We start from the raw sequence: 26379 nt of genomic DNA on the forward strand, positions 1-26379 counted from the left end.
ACCAACAGAACTTGCCATTTTGTGACTTTTCACAGTACTGTAGCGCCATCAAAATGAATGTAAAACGGAACATTAAGTACAATGCAACATGTTCTGTGGCCTTGATGATCCACAAACTGTCTTACATTCTCTGACTGACTACACCTTAATTTTACTCCTTGTGTCTACGAATTTACTTAATAGCAAAACTATTCGTCGTAGATTTGAAGAGCTGCTTTGTAGTCTTTTTACATCCTGAGCATAATTCAAGTGTGAATTTAACTTCAATTACAAAGCAGAACTGTGTTCATCTTCAAACTTGTGCCTGCTCCTCAATGGTGCACTGATGAGGAACATCTTACCATCTGCCTCGAAGGCCCTGTCCACAGCGCTGCCTGTTTTTTTTTAAAATGTTGGTTTATGTGTCTCTAGCAGCATTTCTGGATATCTCAGAGGTCTGATGTCATGATGTTCATTAGGAATCAACAACAAAGACTCAAACTTCAAACCTAAAAACTCAACATCTGTACCAGGGGAAAACAATCTTAAAATTGATGAAAAATAATAATACAAAAGGTTGTTTACATTGCAGTGCAAACACGGCTGTTCTCAAAAAACACACTGGAGAGTGTTTATGTGGGCAAAAGCAGAAAAAAAAACCCCAAAAAAGCCAGGTATGTGTGGATGGGGCCTAAATCTCTTCAATATCCAAGACCAAGTCAAAACAAGATATGATGTAACTGTTTTTTTTTGTTTAGATGAAACTGCTAATAAAGCTTCTTCGCGTAGCATCCACCTACTCTCACTTATTAATGCTGATGGTTCTACTGATCAATCTAAAAAGCAGCGACCAATGCTTACAATTCAAAAAGTGGTATCTCATGGTATCTAACTTTGTAATCTGTGAAGTCATTACAAATACATAAAAGAAGGAGGAACAGGCTAACACTTTAATTATATACAATTTTGTTTATCAAATCAGTTTTCTCCCAATTTGGTACTATCAATTACCCCACCCCCCTTCACTAGCAAAGCTCCTGCCACTACAACCCAGGTCTCCTCCAATACATGTGAAGCCAGCCACTGCCTCTTTTCGAACTGCCACCAATGTGGAATCGCCGGGCAGCTTGGAGGTAAGTGCCGAGGCCCCAGCATCAGCCTCACCAGAGATTTTGTGACAGCAACAGCTTGTATCCTAATAATAATAATAATAATAATAATAATAATAATAATGATCATGCAAAACTAACCCTTTAAATCAAATCAATTTTTGTGTGAATAATTAAGAGTTAATCAAACTATGACCAACCGTGGCATAAACAGTACTTGAAGTCCAGATTTCAATTAATAACAAATGCATCAGTTACTTTATCTGTTTGTATAGACAGATGAAGATTAATGGTGTGCTGATGGTTCTTACTGTGTTCTGGTGACCCAATATTGGTTTATATACACACCCCAGCATAAATCCTGCCAGAGGTATTCAATTAGATTGGCAAAAACAATTTGCCTGAAATAACAGACATACTTTTTTATATAGGGGATCTTTGTATAATATATTCATATATTGGTATAATATATTCACACTGATACAGTTTGTCCACACAGTAGAGAGAAGAGTTGACAAGTCCATAGCTGAGGAGGACAGGATAGCTGGGCTAGCATTTATACACAAGTGCAAAAAGAACAGGAAGCATTTTCCGCAAAAAGTGCGTACACAAGTAAGACGAGAAGAACCCTGCCTCACTTTAATACTCAGAAACAACACAGAAAGACTTCATCACCTACTCATGGAAACACTTCAAGCTGAGAGAAGGAGAAAAATAAAAGCCATGTGTGGGTTTTCTTTTCCTTGTTTTACAATGATACGCTTGCACAGGCCAAGTGAATCCTTAAAAAGTAAAAAAACAAAACAAAAACAACAACAACAAAAAAAAACTACTTCCCCACCAGTTCAGCTACTCTTTGCTGGAACAGAGGAAATCTGACTGTAAAAGAACTGAACAGAGCATGTGGGAGAGGGTGGTCCTTCCTGAAGTCCGACAGCTCTCTTCCTGCAGGCCCGCTCTGCCCAAACCTGAGCTCAGAGCATCTGCCACTCGAAGGCGAACATGACGTTAAGCACCTCTAAGCTGCGAGCGATCTCCTCAAGGATGCAGTGCTGCTGCCACAGCTGGTGCAGCTTCCTGTAGCGCTCAGGACACAGATGCAGGGGGTTCCCACGCCTGTAACAACATTGGCAAACACGCTACACATTATATCTACAATTATACAGTATTTACGCACACAACTATAACACACTACACCTCTGCCTAATGAAGAGTTCATAAAAAGGCTTCAGGTACAAGAACCTTAATGATAAACCAATCATTATGAATAGTTACGCATGTAGTCCTAAGAACTTCTTAACATATCTGAACTGTATTCTTATTTCTAGCAGCAGTCTGACTTACCCTAGCTGAGGGTCGGTCTCCCCATAGTCATCAAGGTAAGGAGCTGGATATGTACTTCCTCGTGTCCTACTGGCCATTAAAACAATCTCACACTCTCTCACCCTGTTCAGAAAGACACAGCAGGGGTGATTAGTCATTAGAATTTCATTCTTGTTCACCAAAACTGTATATATCCCAATTCAGGTAAATACAATGTAACTAAAAAAAATAATCCTGGGAAAAAAAGCCCTGAAATAAAAATTGCATCGTATTGTATATAAACTATATATGCAAAAGTATTGGGACATCTGCTACAAAAATATATTAATCTAGGTTAGTGGAACAATCAGTCATTACGTGCAACATTAAGCTTTGAAGAGATGTAGAGATAATCTATTTTTCCATAGTAAATCTGATCCCAACAATGAGACAGTAATAGTCCTCAAATAGTGCTTTTGAGTATTTTTTTTATTGGATCAATGTGATTTATTTAATTACATTAACAGGTTAATTCCAGAAAGAGGTATTTAGATTCTCAGCTCATCTGGCTAACTGACTGCAATTCCAAGGAGCACTAGGACCTGACCCTATCTACAAATAGGTTCATATAACACACACACACACACACACACACACACACACACACACACACACACACACACACACACACACACATTCTGTATTTGCACACGATTGGTTTCTCTTAGCACGTACATTATAAACTACTACTATGTCTACTCACCTCAGGAACATGCCTACACCAGCCCCACATGAGGCAGCATGGGCTGTGCAGGCACCCACCTCCTCCCCATCCAGCTGCACCTGACAGCAGGGGCTCTGTGAGCAAAGCATGGTTCCACAGAACAGACACAGCGTCGGGTGCTTCCGCTCATCATCTGACGACTTTGGACACCTGCAAGGAACCGAAGGAGATGCACGTAATCTATACATTTCACTAAAGACTTAAAAGCATGAATTTCCATAATAATGGTGAAGAGGTAATATCAGATAAGTTGAAAAAACAGCAAATCAGCTGCACTTACTTAAAGTGACTGGCCTGATTAAGCAGTATGCTGTAGTCCTCAGGAAGATTGATCAGCCTGTTTCTGTTCCGTGGGTACCTGTCACAGTTTTGATTTTAGAAAGTTTAATAAAAGTTTGAAACCTGAGAGGAAATAAAGATCAGTGGGAAGTGAAAGGTCACTCACCTGACAATGCTCATTTCTCCCTTCAGGGCTTTTTTTATGGCTCCATTTCCACACCACCTGTATTCCAAATATAAAGCATTAAAAACGGGGGCTCTGCAGCTTGTGTGTGCAGAGTGTGAGCAACAGTATAAATATATCTATAAACATCTCTGGGAAATACTAATATACTGTAGTTGGATGTCAGTATTGTACCTCTGAATTAGGGGGGTTACAGTGTCCCTGTGGTCCTGGAAGAGCTGGAACAGGTTGCAGGGCAAAGCGAGGTAACTACACAGAAGGGGCAGCTGACTCTCAGAGGTCTCTGAACATGGGGGGAGGAAAACATGTTGGCTAGTTTAAAATTTCACATTTAAAAATTACATGAATCACATAATTAAAAAGAGCACAACAATATGTTTTAGCCAGTGTCTGTGAAGTAGCTCATTAACCTGCAGTACTGAAGAGCTCCTCTGGAGGGGGCACGCCTGTAAGGCAATTAAAGAAAAGTGCAGCACACCGAAGAAAGGGTAGAACACCTCTCCTTACTCTGTCTGCAATCACGGAACCAGGTACACCAGCCCTGAGACTGAGAATACGAGAATTAAAAAAGCCAAATCAAAAGACAAACAAACAACCTTACAGGAACCTTATGAACTATGATCACTGGTTCGAATCCTGGTCATGCTGCTAGCCATCTATGGCCGGTCCTGAGAGAGAGCACAATTGGCCTTGCTCTCTCCAGGCCGGTAATGTTGCATCGGCAGCAGTACGGAAAAAGAGGCGCGGGCAGGCTGTGCACATGTCGGAGGGGGCGTGTGTTGGTCTTGACCCTCCCAGCGTTGGAAGCATTGCATATGATATGTAGGGGCTGGGTAATGGCCGATCCAAATTAGGGAGAAAATGGGTTTGCTCATCTCATTTACTCAGTTCTACTCACAGGATCACTGCGGGCTGGATATTTTCCGTGAGGGCACTATTCTGGATTTGTTTCATACACACAATGACTCTTGAGTTCATGGACACTCTTTGTAGTATTTTGTTACAACAAGTGATTTATCCAGATTTAAACAGTCTAACTGCCTCCTCTCTACCCTGCTTGTTTCTCACCAAGCAGGCCCAACCCCGGCCCACTTGTAATCAACTTGTAATGAGAACGCAAGAGATTCACAGATAGAGGGATAATCTTAAGGTACATACTGGTTGTTTTTTACACCTCAATTTGATAAGACCTTTAATAATGAGTACTGACCGACACTTAGTCTCTAATGAACTTAGGAACTGGAGTTTCAGCTGTGTGATTTAAGTCATATATGCTAGTCTGCTGATTAACAGCAGCACAATTACTATATTTTTGTGTGCTTACTGCATCATTCTGGACAAAAATGTTCTGTTTTTAGACCTACATTTTTATAAATTTCCATTTCACGAGTTTAATTTTGACATGTAATCCAACTTGATGTCAGTTTGCCCTTCCTTATTTTTTATCTACCAGTCCCTTGCACTGCAATCAAATCACATAGCTTTTTTGTTATGCATATAGTACATATATACTTAATGCTCATTTTTTTGTTCTTGACTACTTATCTGAAGTAATGATTTCATAATCATTTTATGACAATGGAGTAAACAGAGCTCAGAAAACAAACATACATTTAATTCTTCTAGTAGTCAGACATTTATGTCTAGGCTACTTTCAGGCTTTCCAAGAATCTGTTGGAACCTCAACACCACTGAAACAGATCCTCACCCTTCTGCGTGCTGTGATATAGTAGAGTAAAGTGCTGCTGCTGCTCTGGCCTCCTCCTCTTCTTCTCCTCCTCCTATCACTACACTGGAATCTGATCACAAACATACACAAATCACTACTGGTACCTTTTACAGATAATGTACGTTTTGTAATTTCAGTCCATCTTCCATAGATCAGAGTTGACTGATCAGTCAGTGACGACAATGACAAAGCTTGTCTGTTGATAATATACAGTCATATTAGAACAATTATGACCACCCCAGTTTTAAATTAACTTGGCCCATTATATCAGCTCCACAGACCACATCGGAGTAACTATGTAGTTCTAGCCTGTGGTGTTCTGTGTGGTCCTGACCATTGAACGACAGTGACAGAAGGTCCAAAAAAATATGCAGAGAAACAGATACACTACAATCTGTAATTGTCGAAATACAAAGTGCTCCTATAAGTGAACTGATATACTGGGCCAAGTTCTTTCCAAACCAGGGGTGGTCATAATATTCTGATATGACTGAATTTGCTATTTTATTATGAACATATGTTATTATTATACTGTTTGTGTTTCTTTGTGTCTGTACCTTGCGAGGATAGCAGAACCTGCAGTACATGGGCCATAGTGACTAACTGCACTAGATGAAGATGATTGTAAGCTGTACTGATTGCTGAAGGCTGCAGGTCAACATTCTCCTCTTGATACAGCGCAGGTATAGACAGAACGAGCCCCACCTGTGAAAAGTTTTTGTAGGAGATTCCTCAAATACAGAAGAAGCAGTGATCTGCACACACTCATACATGCAATTCATCTTCATCTTTATTCAGAAACAGGTATTACAGATTGTTAAACATCTAGACAGTCAGTTGGGACACACTCTTACCAAAAGATGGAAGAAATCTACTTCTAATACTGAAGGTGTGCCCTCTGCATTGGGGAGAGGTAGCAAGGCTAGGTACAGAGAATAAGAGCAACAGAGAACTCGTTAGTACTTCAGAAACTAACAGTACTTCAAGAACTAACATTTGCATACAGAAAGGTAGCCGTACCTGCGAGCATGTCTGTGAAATGCTTCTGTATGACAGTTTGTGAGCTCTTCAGTCTCTGGACTGCAGAGAACTGTACCACTGCTTTTAGACCAGCCAGCTGAAAAACACAATTGCAAACGCTGCCCTCAGAGCATATAAATCAAACAGAAGTAGGAACAAAACAATATTTACACACACTGAAACTGACCTGTCTGTTCTGCAGAGAACCAAACAGAGCTTTTCCTTCCTCCTGCAACATGTTGTCTGTAGAGAGGAGCACAGCCACAAAATGTGTAAAATAATAGATGGACAGAAGACAAAAAAAAAAATCAAAATCACTAAGGGAGTGAAAGGGAAAAGCCGCTCACCAATAGCCTGGATGGTGTAGGCACAAGTGTTCCAGGTCATGACAGGCACATGAGGGCACATCTCGTTGGGTGCACTCTGCAGACCCACCCTGTGCACTGTAGTGGCGCAGACTACCAGCATATCTGTTATACTGCTGGAGTATTTAGGCCTAACCAAGACAAAAAAGTGCTTGGATTCAATTTCCACAGTTTGTGCGATTGTTAAAATGTGTGTGCTGTGAGACGTTAGAATGACACTCACAGCAAAAGATAAACCCTGGGTTTATATTATGCACATACAGAATTCTTCATATGGGGGAAAGAAATACAAGAGAGAGACTCACGGTGGCTGAACTCCAAAGCTGAGAATTGATCTGAAGTCAGTCTGGCCATCCTCAAAGAATCCAGTTTCCTCTTTTCCTGTCTCAGTACTAGTGTCTAAATACAATAAATAAACCAGTAAATAAATACTAAGCCAGTTCCAAGTTAACACTGGGCAGATTCAATATATGACAATATATGAATAGGTTTCTTTGAAAAAACACAGACACAACCAATTCAGATATGTTTGATATCTGACATCAGTGCCAATAGCTTGATTCACTGAACATTGTGCCACGATTGCAACTAATGAACGCTTATATGCAGTTTGTCAAATGCCAGGACTGTGCTATTCGGATGTTTTTAAAATGTAATATTTTGAAAATGTCTTTCCTCAGAATCCCCAGCTCTGGTTTTCTCTGGCGCAGCTTGTCTATGTTGGAATTAAAATAGGCACTGAGCAGTGGTCAATAATAAGCATAGCTCATTAATATGTCTAGGTTGATTTGTTTGTACTCTGTTTGTACTTTGTTTGTACTTTGTTTGTACTTTGTTTGTACTTTGTTTGTACTTTGTTTGTACTTTGCCATTTTTAAAAATACTGTGGTGGTAAGGAGAGACCAGTGCACTGAGCACTGCCACAGTGCTTTTATGAATAGTACTTCATCACTGGGCAAGGGGCTGCACAGTTCCCGCTAGTTTTATGGATCTGGCCAATAGTTTTTAACCGTTGTTGAAGATGTTTAAATTTTTCTTTGACCATATGTTTATTTTGACAAATTTACCGAAAAAAGGTTTACAGCTGGCTCTTCTAGCAGGTAAAGGGGGTTGGTGAGGAAGTCAACAGTATTTTGACTGTATTGTATCTAAACACAGGTTGGGCGTGAGTATCTACAAGCAGGAACTTGTACAAAAGATAAAATAAAAATAAAATAATTGACTGGTCTGGAATTTCCTGCTAACGAGAACATATCTAAATGCTACAACTCATCTGCTCACATGAGACCCCAAATATTGAAAATACACAGGAAAGCTTTGCACAATCAGAAAAGCCACTCACCGGCTGCTTGAGCTGCTCTGAGTCCTTTGATCCGAGCCAGCACTATCTGTATCCAACGAGGAAGAGTGAGGACCTGGCCAACCAACTCAGCACTCTCACTGATGGGAGAGGAGAAAGAGAAAGAGTGAGAAAGATCTATAAAAGTTTCAGAATGACACAGTCTGCCAAGAGTTCTACTCAAAGCATTCGTACTAGTTGAGTTTGCTGGGCTCCATGGGTATAAGGGGGACCACAGTGTTGCAGAGAGACTTGCAGAGCGGGCACATATACTCTCCATTCTCCAGGTCTATAATCATCTCAGCGTGCAGTCGGTTGCGAGTAGTGTTCTGCACTGCCTCAAAATACCTGCACAAAGAGACAGTACAAACCTAGTGAGTGCTGCTGATAGCATATCTAGGAAATGAAAATAGTCCATCCAGCTAGTTTCGTTTCATTTGTTTGTTCAATGCTAATGTGAGGTGACATTTTCAGCGAACACTTACTTCTGCCAGCAGGTGGCATGCATGACGTGTCCACAGCTTCCAGTGTGTGTGCCCACAGCTAGATCAGGAGGCATGAACAGAGGGTAGGAGCTTTCTGTCCAACACAAATACACACACAAATCTCAGTGTTAACATATTTGCGCATCTAATGCACAAGTGTGCGCAAGCACGAGTGTGTATGAAGAGTCACTTACCCTTTGTTGACAGGGTTTTGCCTCTACACTGGGTGAGGACTGTAGATCTCTGTACACAGGCAGTGAGGACCATGGCTGGAGCCTGAGCCTGCACCTCCTGCTCCTCTTGACACAGGATACAGGTGAGAGCCTCCCAGTCTGCCGGACACACTCCCTGCTGAGGCCCCACGGCCACACGCCTCTCTCCCAGCTCCATCGCACTGCTGAACACAGTCGAGAGAAGGAACATTAAATCAAAAACAGGGGTGTTAAAGATGGATCTGAAGGTGGTGATCTAAATGCATCAACGTTCACAATCAATTCTATTCCATTTCACAATATGCCAGGGTGATAGAGCAGATTTTGGTCATTTTGTTAATAAATCTGTATCAGCAATTTTAACATATGTATGATATGTGCATCTTTAAAGCAACAACGACCAGCAGAAACTCTCTAATCTCTCAAACATAACTTCATTCACTCTAGTGCACATAGGGGTACACAAAACACCATACCAGGGGTACACAAAACACCATACCAGGCAAACTACGGTCACTCATGAGTCCTGCCTAAAACCACCACCTCACTACCACAATCACAACCACTATATGGACAAAAGTATTAAGACACCTGCTCATTCATTGTTTCTTCCGAAATCGAGGGAAGGCTTTTTACTAGATTCTGTTGTGAGCATTTCATTGCATATAGCAACAAGAACCTTTGTGAGGTCAGGATGTTGGATGATCATCCCACCCTTCAGCCCCAATTCACAACTCATTCCAAAAGTATCATATGGAGCAGAATTACTCCAGAGAACACAGTTCCACAAAATGCTGGGGGGATTTCTACCCATCTAGTCCATGTCTGGAATTAGGCCTGGTTCCAAAAGGTTCCTGTTAATCTGCTCCAGAGAGTCCTATTGCCAACACTTCTTTACAGTACAAGACAAGCTGTGTATGTGTGTGTGTGCGCGCATTTGCACTTCTGTGTCAGCAATGGGAGCAACTTAAAGTAGCTGAATGTATTCATTAGAAGGGGTGTCCACAAACATTTGGCCTTACATTGTATTTTTGAAATTACTTGGTTTGGCCTTACTGCTCTTTTTTTTAATCCCCACCTTTCAACCTAGCAGGGGTAGACATACGAAGTTCTTAAGTATGTAAGTAAAAGTAAATGATGTATATTTTTGTGAAGTTCGTTTTCCTGTTTCCTTTATTAAACACATTAAACACTAGAAAATAGTTTCTTAATATTACTCTGGCCTCTCAGACTTCTCCTTACCTCTCCATGGAAGCTGATGACTCTCCCTGGCTTCCACTTTCAGGCACATTGTCATACAGCATCTTGTGACTCTCAATGAAGTTCTTCTGCATGGCAGACATCTGAGCCATAATCTTCTGCCTGTGCAGCTTAGCTGCCTCGGCTTTCCTCTTCCTGTCCTGAACACTCTGCACAAAGAAAGACATTCAGATCTTTACAAACCTTAGCAACACTCTGTCACATGAGTCTGACATGAAGATCCATACTAATCAATTAGATCACAGACATATACGCACAAGGTTAATCAAATACATTGCTAAGTACATTCTAATGAGTGCATTTGCTGAAATCCCATTACCTCCTCAGGCTTAGTCTGATCCACTGCACACAAAGCGGAAGGGCTAGATTTTTCTCGAAGGCACTTCACAATCTCAAACATCTGAAAAGAAAAGTAAAAAAATAAATTTTATTAATTATTAAGTAAAGAGGTAAAAATGATAATCAAGATGTTAATCAAGTCTAGAAGGAAGAAGGTCAGAAACCTGTAGTAACCAATTAATCATGTCCTTCTGAGCTTCAAGAGAAGGCAGCGTCTTCATTTTGGACAGGAAATGGAACAATGACTTGCTGTGATCTGAGCCAATTGCTGGAAAATAAAAAACACAAGGTGATGAGTAAACATACACAGAGAGCACAAAGGGACATGCTATTAATTTACCATTTTTCCACCCCTTTTCCATCCTCCATTTAAAGAAGAGGTGGAAGACAGATAGACGTACTTCGAGCCTTGTGACTGAAGTCAAATGTCACTTCATCAACATTGCTGGCCTCCAACTGAGTTTTCTCCTCGAGCAATGCCTGGCCTATAAGATGCAAGGCCTGGAGTGCACACACAAACACACGCACTTCATCAACTCATGCAAGTTTAAAGACTCACATCGATGGAAACAGTGGAACAGATCTGAATCAGTTAGCAAATACACCACAACAGTATCCCTACATTCATACACTTCATGTCTAAAGGTTTGTAGACACCTGCTCAATCAATATTTCTTCTGAAATCAAAACCATGTGGCCACGCTTTGCTACAGTAACAGCCTTAACTCTTCTGAAAGTGAGGATTTCACCAATCCCAAAAGATAGTGCTCCATCACAGAGGGCATACAGTACCACTAGTCCGCAGCCCAATGCTAAGGGGCTTCGTGCCCCGCTTGGCAGTGGGAGTGATGACCTCAGGCTCACGTGTGGCTACTTATGAATGTCAGCAATTGGTAGACCCAAACAGCTGACTTAAGTACTTAGAAGAGGTGTTGGGATACCTTTAGACATATAGCGTATTCCTGCTTGAAAAATTGGAAACAATCTGAGAGCAACATAGTGGAAGAAATGTCAGCACACCCTTTGAATCATGGCTTCGCTCCACAGACTGGAGCGCTCCTCCACGGCCCTCTGCAGTACTCTCCTCAGCACGTGGATGAACACATCACAGCACATCAGCCGAACTATGCTGGAGAAGCTGGGGCAGAAGGGAGGCGGTACCGGGGGCCTAAGAGCTGCACATTAGAAGCGGAAGAATGGTCAATATCTCAATTCTCCTAGGGAAAAATATTGTGGTTGGTTTAGCACAATGCTTTCCAAGAATGCTGGCAAGTAGAGATGCAATGTGTCGTGATCAACAAAACCCTAGACTACACAACACTACACTTTATCAATCCCCACCTGAAACTCTTTTCAATCCCAAACTAGGTTCAACATTTTAGTATGCTACAGTATAGTATACTATGCACAGGCATGTGAGGGAAACGATTACATGCCTTTGTCGCTTCCTTCTTGGGCCCTTCTCTTCTTCTGTGCATCTTCAGCCTGAGGTAAAAACCCACACAGTTATACTAGCAGAAGGAACACTAGTGCAGAAGATTAAACACTGTACATGTACACTGTACCTTGCTATGTTGTGATTTGGTGTAGTGGTAAAAGAAGGGATTAAACTCCTTAAGACATTCCTTCTTCAGTTCATATAAACCATGGCCAGAGACTCCTGGTTTCCTGAACAAGGTTGCGTGCACAAATGAATTCATACCAACATGCATCCAAACAGATTATCTTTAAAATGTAAGTTCAGGTTGTTCAGGTTTGTGAGACCGACTTACTTGAATGTGGCAACTTTAGAGATAACAGATTCAAGCCCAGTTTCATGACTTTCCTGCAATAAGAAAACAACTGCATCATTTTCTGAAGTCAGCCATCATGTCTAAAGTCATTTTTTTATAAGTGGTACAATCTCTTACATTTTCAGGTAGACCTTTGACCAAGCTACTGTGTGCCATGGGTTCTATGCACAACAGATGAATCACTTCCCTCATAGTCACATCCTCTTTAGTCACATTACTGATTCCAGGGACATACCTTTCACCTATCAAAACAGCAAAGAGAAAACGAAAGGCAGTTAAGCTTCTTACGAAGCCATTAAATAAACAAACAACAGGCTGAGTAATGCAGCCATCTGTGCAGTTGGAGGAGATGAAATTCACAAAGAACAATGGAAGCTAAAAGCTGCCTGTTTACTGACAAAATGAGTCACTGAAGCCAATTTCTGACCATGAAAAAGATGACTGCAGTATAGTACAGCAACTCATTCCTTTCCAAACTACCAGCACACATAAGGGTTCTATTAAGACTTGCCTATGATGATGATCAACAGGTATAGCATCTCCTCTGTCAGTCTGTTCCACTGTTTTAAAAGGTCCTGCATTGAAAAGGGAACATTTACATAAAAATACTTCCATATTACATCCCATATCTATTGATCTATTAGTCTTTAAAGGACTCCCTATCTGCTCATTCATTGTTTTGTCCAGGTCTATTCTGCCTCTGTTGGAATAACTGTCTCTACTGTCCAGGGAAGGTTTTGCACAACATTTTGGATTGCCACAAGGATCTGATTGCATTCAGTGACAGGTACGTTAGTGAGGTCAGGATATTGGAAGATCACCACCCCACCTCATCTTGAACTCACCCTAAAAGTACTGGATGGAGGACAATAATTCCAGAGAACATTGGTCTACTGCTCCACAGTTAAATTCTGAGGGGTTTTATACTTCTCTAGCCCACGCCTGGCATAAGGCATGGTGCCAACACGTTAATTTTTATCTGTTCCAGAGAGTCCTATTTCATCTGCAATACTTCTCTACAGGGACTACACAAGCTGTGCTTGTGTGTGTCTGTATGTACATTTTGTTTTGTGTTGTAAATAAACCAGTTTAAGTTCTTTTAAAAGTTAGCACCTGTGGTAGTTCACGTACCTGATCTTTACTTGAGTAATTTTCATTAAAAACCTCAAAGAGCTCAAATCTTAGTAGAACAAGCATGATGAAGTGGTTTGGTTCCATTTTTGAAGCAGCAATCTGTGGCAGAGAAAAAAGGTTTCAGTCTCACCTGCAATCAAAATATCTACATATCGTCACGGTCATGCAAAAACCTTGTTTTTCCACAGCTACAGGTTTTTTTTGCATCATTTGAAACAGCAATTTGCTCTTCATTTTCATGATGAACGGACCAATAGAAATGCTCCAAAATGACTTGGAATAAAAACATTGACTTTCACTGAAAGTTAAAAAAATATTTTCCATCTCCTGTAAAGTTGCCATTTTGGAGAGACAATGTTTCTGCATGACAATAACAATATACTTTATGTTCACATTGCAGATATACATTGTGGTAAGGCAACATGGAGGTGAGAAACAACCTGAAGCATGAGGATATCCTTATCAAACATTTCATCCCTGCATTTCACGTCCTGATAGTAGTAAACCTAAACAAAAAGCAAACATCAACTGTAGACCAGCATGTACAAAATTAAAAAATAATAATTTACAGTTTCCACTTAAAACCTGACTAATTAACTGAAGTACATTGTTCAACATCATTATAACTAGTAGATATGTGAAGGCAATGTGATGATTTTTACTACACTGTGATAAATATGTTTGGAACTTAAAGAATAATGACCAACTGCGTGTTTCATTACAGAGAGTGCAATAGGTCTTGTTTAACTAAATCAAGCAGAAAAATAAAATTAATAAAACACCACTATATTACATGTATTATGTGTACGAGTATCTGGATAGCAGTTTTTTTCTTATCTGCAGATACTGGTGAATTTTGTCTGCATGACAAAATATTATGCTAACCATATTGTCCAGCCTTCTAATGTGTGCTTGTGCCTCTAACTGTCTCACCCTCTATTTGAGTAGGATTTGCAAACTGTGCATGATTATATGATGACATAACTCCTTACACAAGATTACACAACATAGACAAATACTTTTGTTTTCATATTCCTCCCTGGCTTTTACCCAAATCACAGAACATTCCATGTTTCGCAACCCTTCTGTGCCTAATTACCCTCCTCCACTCACAACCTGACAAAAGAGAGTACCATCTCACCTGGCTGACGAGGGAAAGTCCATTTCGACGCCACATCTCTGCAGACACCTGAGCAACCAGTACCACACAGCGCAGTGGATGCTCTGCAAATGCAGAAAAATCCAGGTGCTCCTGAAACACAGACACAAATACAGGTCTACACTCTGATCCCAGAGTACCATCCAGCACAGCAGAGCAACATAGACAGGCCATTTTTTAAAAGGTGAAAAGACACATTCATATACAGATCAGTTATAAGGTCATAAAACTTACAGGATCCACAAAGTCAGGGAGGTATAGGGCAGCTCCTGTCTGACACAGGAGCACGTAAAGACCTACAAGATAAAAGAGAAAAGGTGAGGTTACCTGAGACTAATGGAAAAACAACAATAATTATAAATCACAATATCTCACCAGCCAGCAGTCTGGAGATCGGCAAATGAATGGAGACAGGTTCCTGGGAGACTTTGTATGGGCGTGAGTGGAGGATATGTTTGCACATGTAGCTGTCAGTGGGCTCACTATGTAAGGGCTGGTTAGTGCAGCGCAGCAGAGCCCTGTGACACTCCTGGAAGGCTAGCAGCAAAACTCTTTCCTGTAAAAGAAGCATGCTGTCACACACTGTGTGAGTGTGATTTATAACCCAGCAACCAAATACACCACATCATTGTTTGAAACCTGGGGAACTTGAACAGGTCAGAAATTGGTTTATATTAAATTGGTTCTATCCTATTCACATCAGCTGAGGATGCTTTTAGATAACTCACATCAGAAGAGCACCAGTCCTGAAACATGGACAGAATGTGGCGGAGCTGAATCTGTATGGAGAAACCCGCCTCCCATTCTGGCTCCACCTCAATGTGCTGGCCAAACTGCCTCTTCACTTCCTCCATTCCCTGTTACAGGGGGTAAAACAGCACTCACAAGAGCTACAAAACTGCTTTAACAGGAGCATACAGTACATAACTTGGCATGTTATGTGATGGTTTACCTGCATGCAGTTAAGGAGTCCCAGAAAGACACTGAAACCTTCTAAAAACTTGCCCCTCAACTGCTCAGTCCATACGGTGGGTTTACTGATCAGGATGTACCTGTGCACAAAAAAAATACAATTACACAAAAAAAAGCTACTGTACATAAAACTAGAGAGAGAGACCATTCAGGGATTTTGGGGCCTGATACTCATTGCCCCAATTCAGGATATTTGGCAAGTGATGTTAAGCGATGTCCTTATTCTGCCTTCTCCATGAGGTGCATTAGTTTTACACTTTCTACAAATGTGAGTGAGTAATGTGCAATTATAAATAAATTAAATAATTAAATAAATAAAAGCCAGACAAAGCCATCACAAGGAGCAGTGTACAACACTGGCTTTAATGGGCCCACAGCCAAGCAGAAGGTGGTTGAATAAGCAACCACAGCATCCTGTGACTGAGGAGCCTTGCACAGAACTATAATCCTTTACCCCTGAATTTGATTTGATTGGCTCTCAGAATTGGCTATTTAGAGGAATATCAGCTGATCGCATCTTTTGGCTGAAAATCAATACAGATACAAGGCCAATTATTTTTTCCATCTGTAGATAAAACTACACAATCTACCCACACAGAAAGAAAACAACTGCTCACCTGAGGTCATGGAAGATCACCTGAACTCGGAAGAACTTGTCAGAATTGTAGCCCTGAAAATGGAAGCGTTGGTTGCTGTCCAAATGTTCCCTCAGCATCTCCATGACCGTGTCTATAATCACCTTTATCACACTGCCCTCCTCAATCAGCTGTCTAGCCTTTAGCACACAAACAGAACATTCAATTCCGTGAAACGAGAAAGTGCTCAGCTTATTCGAGGTACGTAGCTTTGCTGCTGTTGTTTTTCAATTACCAGAGTTGGTACAGTGAAGATTTGTACAGAAAGGGCTGTGATTGAGATGTTCCTCTCATGGTCATCACTGATGAAGTCCTCCTGCAACTGTTTATAAAGCTGGAGAAGGATACAGACAGAACAACCAGTGGTTAGACCCTGGATGTGTGTGGTCTATTTTACTATAAAGGCTTTCGCAGAAGAACTCACTTCAGTAAATTTCATGGCAAACTGCCTCTTATATTCTGTCTCCATCAGTAGACTACAGAATATCAACTCATGGATAACTTTACGGGCTCCTGATGAAAACAACAGAAATGTAGGTTTATCATCAAAATTCACTGTCAACATGCAATCTAAGCAGGTGTCACTTTGTTCACTGTACAGATTTAAACACTCCTCAGTTGTGAACTCTCTACAACTGAAGCTCCTGCCATCTGTACCCCAAAAACAAACACTGTTACTAACATTTAGATATTTTCCTCTGGTCAAGGGGTGCTAACTGCTTAATTGTAACATACAGTACAAGTGTCTGGAAGCAACAGCACTGCAATGCTTCCACACTAATTTATTCAGTTTTTCCTTTAATGCATCACCCATCTGCAGATTTCGAAAAGCCAACATATTAACGATCATATAAATGGTAAGACGGGATATAAGGACAATTTAATACTGGCCTTTGTAGAGTCTGGCGTCATGGAGCATAAGCCTGCTGATCAAACAGGGTTTATCACTGTCAGCACTGGGCTCCAAAGCCACCTGGCAAAACACCTGCCTGAAGCCCACTGTGTACATGAGAGAGAGCGAGAAAGAGCGTGAGCAATTAATCATTCACAAAAATTCGGAATGCCAGTCAAAACGTCAATAATAAAGAGTTGCTACTATTATTCGATTACACTCACTAAGCCTTAATTACTGTACACTGAACCATTTTGACAGGGGGTATGGTATGACCTCAAGTTCTTCACTTCATAATTAAGATCCTATTATAATTTTAATAGTTAAAAATTGCAGTTAACATTAAGTTACATAATCAAAACAACAACAACAATGTACCTGAATAGCCAATGATCTGCTGAAACCATGGGCCCAGTCTGAGGGCAAAAGTCTGATGGGCCATCAGAGCTGAGTGCAGGATCTCCACTCGCAAAGGCTGCTGGGTGATGTGCTCAGAGTTCGACTGCAATGGTGTTCAATAAAGAGAGCTTAGACTAGACTGTTCTAACACCAACAGAAGAACAGAAACCGAAAAGAAGAGCCAAGAAGGGTTAAGTGAGAGTCGTTGGTGTCAAAGCGGTTTACCCTGATGAGCTCTTTAGCCTGTTGACAGGATCTCAGGGATCCTCTTCTTACAGCTCTACGCCCCTGAAAAGAACACAACGTTTACATGAGAAACTTTTTCCAGGAATTTTGCCAGGATGTATAAGTCAGGGCTGTGATCTTATCAATAAAACTGTGTGTTTGCCCATTCAGAGAAATCAGCTACTTTCAGCACATGAAGGATACTGCACCTCCTTGTCGATGAGAGCTGTGTGCGTGTGAGCTGCATTGTGGTCACAGTTGATGGCCCTCTGAAGCGTGTAGATCACATGGTCGTATGAATGGTGCTCATCATTATAAAGGACACAATAGTGTGTGTCCTCTTCCATTCTGAAGAAAAACAAAATAGTCTCTCAAATGATAATCCAAGTACTCTGTACTACACTGTATAAATCAATCACTGTAGAAAACAAGGGACAGTGCTATAGAAATAAGGCCTGAACTGAGCCCACCATGTCAAATTTGGATCTGAGTCAGACTTGCCTACTCATTTGGTAGATCCAAACCATTCTCATAGACCAAGCATGTCTCAGACCGCCTTCATTGAGCTTACAGCACTGAAGCAAAGCAAATTTTTCCCCAGGATTCCCAGTTTGTTCGGTAAGTGTAATGTTTCAAGTGCAGTGCATGTAACGAAAAGAAAAGGGACGATGCAGGTCCTGCAGAAGCTCTCTTCCAGCATAGACTGTCAAACACTTCATTCCTAACCCCGCCTTCTTAGGACAGTTGAGATGGAAAAAGGGCTGTTTTGTCATTAAAACATATGGGGATGGACAAATACTGCAACAAGACAGCAGAGGCGCTAGATCTGCGGTTGCTTCACTTTTAAGACACAATGTGCTGTTTATGTTTTCTATCATATTTGTTCAAGAGCATAAAAAAACTATTTATGGTTCTATTAAGATCCATCTTTATATTTACCCCTTATAGCACTTTTATTTTTTTTTTTTAAGAGTGTATCAGTTTTGGCAGATAAACACAAACACTGCATATCTTCATATTAGCAACAAGACTGACCCATGCTTTATCTCATCAGAGAGCTCATCCCCTTCCTCCCAAACCATCAGGTCAGTGACATACTGCAGGAGCACCTGGAACAATGTCTGAGCCCGCTCCTGCAGCTCTGCCTCCAATGCACAGTCATCCTGAAACACACACACACACACACACACACACACACACACACACACACACACACACGATCTGCAACAGCTTTTAGAAACCATAATGTAGACTATAAAGGGCTATACAACTAGCTGTACCATGTTCTCATCAAAGCTGTTCTACTTATGTTTCTCATTAAGGCCATAACTTGAGGAAGCCATTCAATATATAACATTCTTTATATATAAATGTTAAGTTATAAAAATATAAAAAAACAAAAAGGTAGGTCAGGGAGTGCTTTCTGGAGTAGACTGAAATGCCTCTAGCACCCAGGTTTTGCCGAAAGCAACTTAGCACAAAGACGACTTTTAAAACGAGTGAGAGAGTATCTCACTGAACTCTCTCTCACTCTCTACCTGTGTTGATGATCTCAACATGTAAATGCATTGGGGAAAATGTGCTGTAAACTGCTGCAAGTACTACAAAGAAACACTTATACTTAAATATTTTAAACATCTGTGTCATTTTCAACCTACCACAGGTTGTTGACATACTTTACAATACATTAACCTTAATCACCATATACACTGATCACCTGTAAAAACCACCCCCTTGTTTCTAGTGTAAAGCTACAGCAGTGCTGCTGCTGTTTTTAAACAGTGTTTACTCACTGTCCACTGTTAAACACCCCTGCCTAGATGGTCCATCTTGTAAAAAAGGTACAGTCAGAGACAGAAGCTCATCTGTTTGTGTTGGCCATCCTCTAGTCCTTCATCAGTGGTCACAGGATGCTGCCCATTTTATTATTTATATTGTATATATACACTGCTAATTGTGTATATGCTATCCGTTTGCTGCTGTGACACTGTGACCTCCAGCAGCACTGCTGTGACTGATCCACTCATACCAGCACAACACACATCATGTTATGTAAGAATTAAATCTTAGTATGCAACAAAATACTAAAGGCTCCCAACATCAAGCTAAGATACAGCTAGTTTCAGCATCCCTCCACACCCTGCATGTGAAATTCATCACAAAAGTACTGAGACTGTGTAGAAAGTCTCCTGAACGACAGAGCGCAGTCGCTGTGTGGTTTACAAGAAGGTGAATGCATTCATAATGCATCTGTTCTGGTCCCAAGGTGCTTACAATAGCCAACCCAGCACATCAAGCAAAAAAGACAGCTGCTTTTTTCCAGATACACATGCGAATGACAAGGTGCAGTGTGAGACCTTCCAGACCCTGATCTTATCACAGTCAAGTGAGTGATGTCTATGTAGGACAAAACCACCTGGCGAGCAAAGCACAGCTCTCCTAGACAAGGCCGCTTAAAGAAACATGGTCCACGAAGGACACCTTCCCTTCCCCCTAATTAGAGCCTTGTAATGACATACGACAATACACTGTGTTCCCCATACATCACCAACGCACTGTCCAGACAGAACAGTAATATTCTGTTGCTGAATGTAACAGCAGTTCACAATATTACTTCCAGACCATAAGCATTTATTCTCAATATATGCACAGTCTGTTATAAACCTAATGTTGCCACTGTTTTTATTTCCCCTCTGCTTCTTCCAGCCTCTCTCGCTCTCTCTCTCTCATTAAACAACTGAACAACTCTTGTTTAGTGCTGCAGGCATCCTCTCCCACACAGCCTGTGGTTTTTCCAGGTCAGCAGAGGCCAGAGTGTTCAGCAGTTTAATCCCCTGACCCCAGGGCAGGAAACTAGCTCAAACAACAAAAAGGACGGAATCTCTCCGTCCTAAGAAAAGCCTAAATAATTTTGGCAGAAATCAAGCCTCACTGTCTCCATGGCTACAGAAGTGCCGGGGTCATGTTGGGAGCAGCAGGGGCCGGTCTTCCAGGCCTCCAAATCCCCACAGTCACAAAAGCCTCCTCCTGATGACGCATGCATCTAGAAGATAAAACCAAAAGAGCAAGATGATTGCTACTACTTCACCTTCTACTAATAACAACAGCAGTGTTGGGCATGCAAATAATTAACTTCAGCCATACCACATGAAGAAACAGAGTAATATAAGCATAGTCTAATGATAACAGTTATTGTTTATTATAACTATGTAAATTCTATTACTTTTATATCTTAACTGGTAGAACGGTCAGTAAGTAAGTAAGCTGAAAAATTTGGCTGTACATATTAACCTTTAAATACCGTTGTTTTTTTTGGTGTTTATTTATTTTGTTCAGCTGACCTTGTAGCGATGTCCTTTATGCACACTGTTCTGAAAGCAGTCCATGCACAGCACACAGGTAGGATCTATTGCACAGTCCCTGTGAAAGGATAAAAGCTTGATTAAATAACTGAGTTCACCTCATACACACTCATGTCTCACACAAATAATACATGGAGGCAGGGCTGGGTGATACGGTAAAAAATAATATTACAATATTTAAAGACATTTTCACAATACATGATATTTATCACAATCCATGTGGTCACAGACAAAATGCATCAGAAACAGCAGATATTTAAAAACTACTACTCAAATACTCTCCCATACTGAGTACAGTGATTTTTATTCAAAATGTGCTGCAAGTACATCTAATTAAACCTGCGTTATTTAAGCACTGAAATCGTCAATATGCTTAGTAAAGCTTATTGTGTATCACAATAATAACATCATTCAGAATATAATAAAATATAATTATATTGTCCACTCCAACATGATATAGATCTTTAAAAAAAAGTATTTTCTTATTTCTATCAGCATTTTCTAGGTGTTGCACATAAGTAATGTATAATATACTCAATATACTATTCCGTTAAAACATCATCAGATGCACTGTATGGACCTTCTAGCATCTTAGATGGGTATTCTGTAATTTAGAGGTGTCCGTGGCATGACTATGCTGCTAATGCCTTATAATTAATTGAGAACACTTAAGGTCTTAAATCATGAACTACAATGGAAAAAAGAGGGTATTCCAGATGTGATTTTCTTTTTACCAAAAGCAATGCTGGGTTTGAATGTTACATTTCATTTAAAGTTTAACATATGCAGAGTACCAGAACTCATAACAACACTGTGCTTTGTTAGGATATGTTTTTATCCCAACTGCTTTGTCCATCTAGTTTAGATCATAAACAACAGGACACCCTGGACGGATCCAGCTCTAACCTGCAGGAGTAGACTGTCTCGCCCTCTTTAAAAACACGTCCACATAGCTGAGAGGATGAACCACTACTTCGATGTTCCAGTTTCTCCAAGCCAACCCTGGGGTCCTCTCCGAAAAGGAAGCACTCCAGTGGGTGCAGGATGCGTTCCTGCACTCGTTGCTCCTCTTCTACTGATTGTGGCTCAGCCTCCAGGCAATAAATATGGGGGACCTGCTCCACAACATAACGGAGTATTGCAGCCCCCCGGTCTGAAGCCTCCCACCATTTCTGAAGGGAAAAGAAACAGTCTGGTTTGCACAAAATGAACTACAAGCGTTTGTACTGTACAAGATTTAAACATTTTCTCCCAATGTTAGTTGCACATATTTCAATGTGGATTAAAACAACCACAAACTATACACTCAAAAGTATTCAGACACTCCTTCTATGCAGAGCATTTACTTTAAGTCACTTTAAGGTGAATAGGTTAAACAGTACAGGTAAAACTGCACACCCTCCAGTGAAATGCAAGGCAATCAGCAGAATGGGACACACTGATGCAGCCACTCACAAGTCACCAATGCCCAATATCAAGAACTACATTTACATTTACATTTTATGGCATTTAGCAGACGCTCTTATCCAGAGCGACTTACAAGGTAACTGGTATTACAGAGGTGGGCCAATGTAGTGTTAGGAGTCTTGCCCAGGGACTCTTATTGGTGTAGCGCAGCACAGTCACCCAGACCGGGAATCGAACCCTGGTCTCCCACATTGTGTTGTAACTCAGTGGCAGGTAGTGGTGTTATCTGTTGCGCCACACCAACCACTACATTTTGGCTACACTATATGTCTAAATGTTTGTGACACCCCTTCTTATTAATCCATTCAGCTACTTTAAGTTGCACCCGCTGCTGACACAGACACGCAACTGCACATACATAGCTTGTCTTGTCCCGGAGATGAATACTGCCAATAGAACAGGACTCTAGGCGTGGGCTAGAGGGGTATAAAACCACCCAGGATTGAGCTGTGAAGCAGTGGAACTGTGTTCTTTGGAAGGATGACGCTGCATACAGCACTTTTGGGATGAGTTGGGGAGGTAGGAATTAGGCTAAGTAGTGATCAAATAACATTCTGACCTTACTAATGCTCTTGACACTGAATGCAATCAAATCCTCACAGCAATGCTTCAAAATCTAGTTAAAAAGCCTTCCCTGGACAGTAGATATAGTTCTCCAACACAAGCAGGATAAACCTTTTTTATTCTCTTGATTTTAGGTAAAACATCTTATGAGCAGGTGTCCCAATATGCAATATGTTTTGTCCATATAATGTAGATGGGCATAAAGCCTCCCACAGCAGTGGACTGTGAAGTAGTGAAAATGAGCTCTCTAGAGCGATGGAGCTCCATTGTATAACTTTAAGACAGCTTGGAGTGGCTTTTGTGGTCCAGAACTGATCAGCCAACATCAGTATCTGATCTCACTAATGTGAATCCCACTCTTGTGGCTGAATGAAGTCAAATTCTGCCTGCAATGTTCCAACATTTAGTGGAAAGTTTTGCCAGAAGAGTCCGATACAGTAGAAAAGAGGAAATTCCCTATTAATAACCCTGAGTTTAAGGGAACTGTTGATATCCACAAACTTTGACATAAAAGTTTAATCAAAAGGGAAAAGGGAAAAACATGGCTGCATCTGTGCTGTATTTGTCAGCTCATGTATCTCACAAACTAATCAATTTTACCCCATACAGTGGAACCTTGCTGTAAATTTACCAACCTCATTTATTTCCCTATGGAGATGATATTAGGCTGCTTCTGTTATGTAAATACAATAAAAATGACTGTGTTGTTTTCAGCAGAGTTGAAAAGCAGATCTGGTATGCAGTCATCAGTACATACCTAAAGTGGTCCAAGAAAACACAAGCAGTGAACCGTCAACAGAGTCATGGGCACCTAAGAATCACTGATGTGATTCACAGAGGCCCCGCAAGGATCTGCTGCTAAAGTCACATTTCCAGATACCACAGGATGCCTTCAGAGATCTTGTGGAGTCCATGCCTCAAAGGGTCAAAGCTGCCCAAGGGGGACCTACTCAATATGGTGCTGTTGTTATGGCTGAACTGTATAGATAAAATACACTCTGGATGGAAATGATAAATAATGGACATCCTCAAGGAGAGCTGGAGACAGAGCTGACAAGGCTAACTCAATTACATGAAAATTATGCTAGTGAGGGTTTGGTTTAACAAATAAATTTAGATGTCAGATGCCTTGACTGTATATACCGCTATATATCTCCCTAATGACTGAATATGAATACCACTTGAGGTAAGGTCTACTAAAATGATACCATGACCTGGATGCAGGATCAGGACTTATAGCAGTACTCTACTATGTGTCCACTCTGGCCAAAGCTCTGATATCAACACTACAGTGTAACCTGAAACTCACAGATCATTTTTCACAGGTCTGTGATATTGGTGGCGTTTGGACGTTATTATCTCAGAGCTAACATTCTCCCTATACTTATTTACCCTGTATCTTCTATAATGCATGGAGTCTTTGCTCAGTTTGATTAATTAGACTTGCTTCCTTGTTACAAGCCTGAGCCAGTGAACACTGAACAGCAGATATAGCTTGCAGTCCAGATGACATTAATATACAAGTGTAGAAGACACATGTTGAGTCTTGGTTATGTTTAGGGTACTTTCATTTTCTTCAAAATGGAATTAACCTGTAAAACAATGACTGGAATTCCCCTTCAAAGAAAAGTGCACTAGGGCTGTTGCAGTTATTAGGGGCTCTTTTTTATTTGAGTCAGTTAGACATTGTACATATCCAAATGTTTGTGGACATCCCTGTAATCAGCTACTTTAAGTTGCACACACTGCTGACACAGGTGTGCAAATTCTCTCTCTCTCTCTCTCTCTCTCTCTCTCTCACACACACACACACACACACACACACACAGCTTGTCTAGTCCCTGTAAAGAAGTACTACCAATAGAACAGGACACTCTGGAGCAGATAAACATGGACATTGTGGCAGCATGCCTAATGCCAGGTGTGGGATAGAGGGGTATAAAGCCCCCCAGCACTGAGCTGTGGAGCAGCAGAACTGTATTCTCTAAAACGACGGTGCTCCATCCAATACTTTTGGCATGAGCTGGGGATGATCTTCCAACACCCTGACCTCACTAACGCTCTTGGCCCTAAATGCAATGAAATCCTCACAGCAATGCTACCAAATGTAGATGGAGCGGTTAGACAGTCACTTCCACAAAAGCAGGATAAACAATTGTTTTAATTCTCTTGACTGCGGAAGAAACAATGATTGAGCAGGTGTCCCAATACTTTTTTTTCCCCATACAGTGCATAATAATTGTGTCTAATCAGGCGATTATCATCAGGAAAATAAAAACCCAGCATGGGCAGGAAAAAGAGAAGGTAAGGCTGAAAGTAATTAGGCCTACAGCAAGAAGGAACAACAGTCCACCCTTCAGCAAAATCATAAACAACAGATGAAGAAGAGACGCTGTTCTTTCATCAGACCTCCACGTCACGGAGTTCATCAGCCTCCTGCTGTACAGAATTACACCAATTTAACCCTGGAAAACAAATCACTGACCTGTAATTACTCACACTCATAATGACCAGCTGGAACAGGACACATCGTCCTGCTGATATTTCACTGTTGTTTACGACAGTTAATCACGTCTGAAAAGAGATCGGTGTATCTAATGGCGTTATTCGTTTTGCTTACTGGCGTTAGCTATAGCTAACATTAGAAAGACATATTGCTTCATAGTCGCGCTAAACTTGATCCTGAACCTGAGCCTTGGTTTACAAGCTTCGGTACTTTAGCTAGCTATGTTTAGCACGCTAGCTGGTGTCCTGCTCCTTATCCTCCTGTGTTTACGGTAGCTAAAACCTGCAAAACTATTAGCTAACTAGAACTCCGCTAGCTAGCTAGCTAGCTACCAACGAGAAAAGGCTAGCTAGTGCTAGCTACCAACGCTGGCCAACCTAAACTACCGTTGCTCTCTGCTTTCACTCCAGACAGCGATGGTGGCAAATCCAGGTCCAGAAAGTAAAAATCCGCCCCAGGAATTTCTTCCCACTGCCCGTGTGGCCCAGCTGCAGCAGAGCCGTCCAAGCAGCCGGGACAAAAACCTGGGGCGGATTTCTATTTTCTGGACCTGGATTTGCCACCGCTTCCTAACACTAACGCTAGCATGACCGTAGCCGTTTACCGAGAAGCGTCAACGACGACAACAACAGAGCGGACATCCGTCTGCCCCACAAAAAACAGCCCAACAACGTCTCCGCGTTAACACGACACGACACACAGACCGCTGCACCAACAGCAAAACATACAAACGTCAACCAAAGCGTGGGAAATGCCCGTGAAACCCCAGTGTTTACCGTGCACAACTGCAGCCCGTTCACCGAGTTCTCCCCCTCCGCCATGTTCACTACGGCGCGCGATGTGACCACGGTAACGCACGCGACCTCCACTGAATCCGGCCTGCGA

The 26379-nt window shown here is 41.3% G+C and overlaps 1 protein-coding gene across 3 annotated transcripts; it reads right to left on the bottom strand.

The window, feature by feature from the left end:
• Window positions 1-1206: 1206 nt before the first annotated feature.
• On the bottom strand, window positions 1207-26379 carry ubr1 (ubiquitin protein ligase E3 component n-recognin 1). 3 transcript variants are annotated; one of them, XM_072689445.1, is made up of 47 exons: window positions 26271-26379; window positions 21864-22129; window positions 20937-21015; window positions 20528-20638; window positions 18631-18758; window positions 17805-17943; window positions 17596-17658; window positions 17350-17473; window positions 16971-17078; window positions 16504-16592; window positions 16315-16413; window positions 16062-16219; window positions 15425-15524; window positions 15201-15329; window positions 14848-15028; window positions 14707-14768; window positions 14455-14565; window positions 13754-13819; window positions 13311-13412; window positions 12691-12754; window positions 12297-12421; window positions 12159-12211; window positions 11952-12054; window positions 11823-11871; window positions 11407-11561; window positions 10788-10887; window positions 10551-10654; window positions 10367-10447; window positions 10030-10196; window positions 8770-8969; window positions 8576-8669; window positions 8286-8438; window positions 8094-8191; window positions 7057-7150; window positions 6734-6882; window positions 6574-6629; window positions 6387-6483; window positions 6221-6288; window positions 5924-6071; window positions 5346-5436; window positions 4048-4184; window positions 3812-3920; window positions 3620-3676; window positions 3455-3532; window positions 3154-3324; window positions 2433-2534; window positions 1207-2204 (listed from the first exon to the last, which is right to left on the bottom strand). In XM_072689445.1, the coding sequence occupies exons 1-47, from the start codon at window positions 26313-26315 to the stop codon at window positions 2063-2065; spliced, it is 5205 nt and encodes a 1734-aa protein (XP_072545546.1). In that variant the 5' UTR covers window positions 26316-26379; the 3' UTR covers window positions 1207-2062. The 3 variants fall into 3 exon arrangements, with proteins under 3 accessions (XP_072545546.1, XP_072545545.1, XP_072545547.1); XM_072689444.1 differs by having other exon boundaries at window positions 1208-2204; window positions 8770-8972; XM_072689446.1 differs by lacking the exon at window positions 26271-26379 and adding an exon at window positions 25488-25611 and having other exon boundaries at window positions 1208-2204; window positions 8770-8972.

This window comes from Salminus brasiliensis, chromosome 10 (genome assembly GCF_030463535.1).
Source record: "Salminus brasiliensis chromosome 10, fSalBra1.hap2, whole genome shotgun sequence".
Taxonomy (NCBI): Eukaryota; Metazoa; Chordata; class Actinopteri; order Characiformes; family Bryconidae; genus Salminus; species Salminus brasiliensis.

Bases quoted from the DNA above. Each gene is read 5' to 3' on its own strand.
- ubr1 (XM_072689444.1), bottom strand. From the start codon at position 26,315: ATGGCGGAGGGGGAGAACTCGGTGAACGGGCTGCAGTTGTGCACG. The intron at 14,566-14,706 runs GTAAGTTTTATG...TCTGTGTTTCAG, and splicing joins TCCCTGACTTTGTGGATCCT to GAGCACCTGGATTTTTCTGC. The intron at 10,888-11,406 runs GTGTGCTGACAT...TGTGCACTCCAG, and splicing joins GCGAAGCCATGATTCAAAGG to GCCTTGCATCTTATAGGCCA.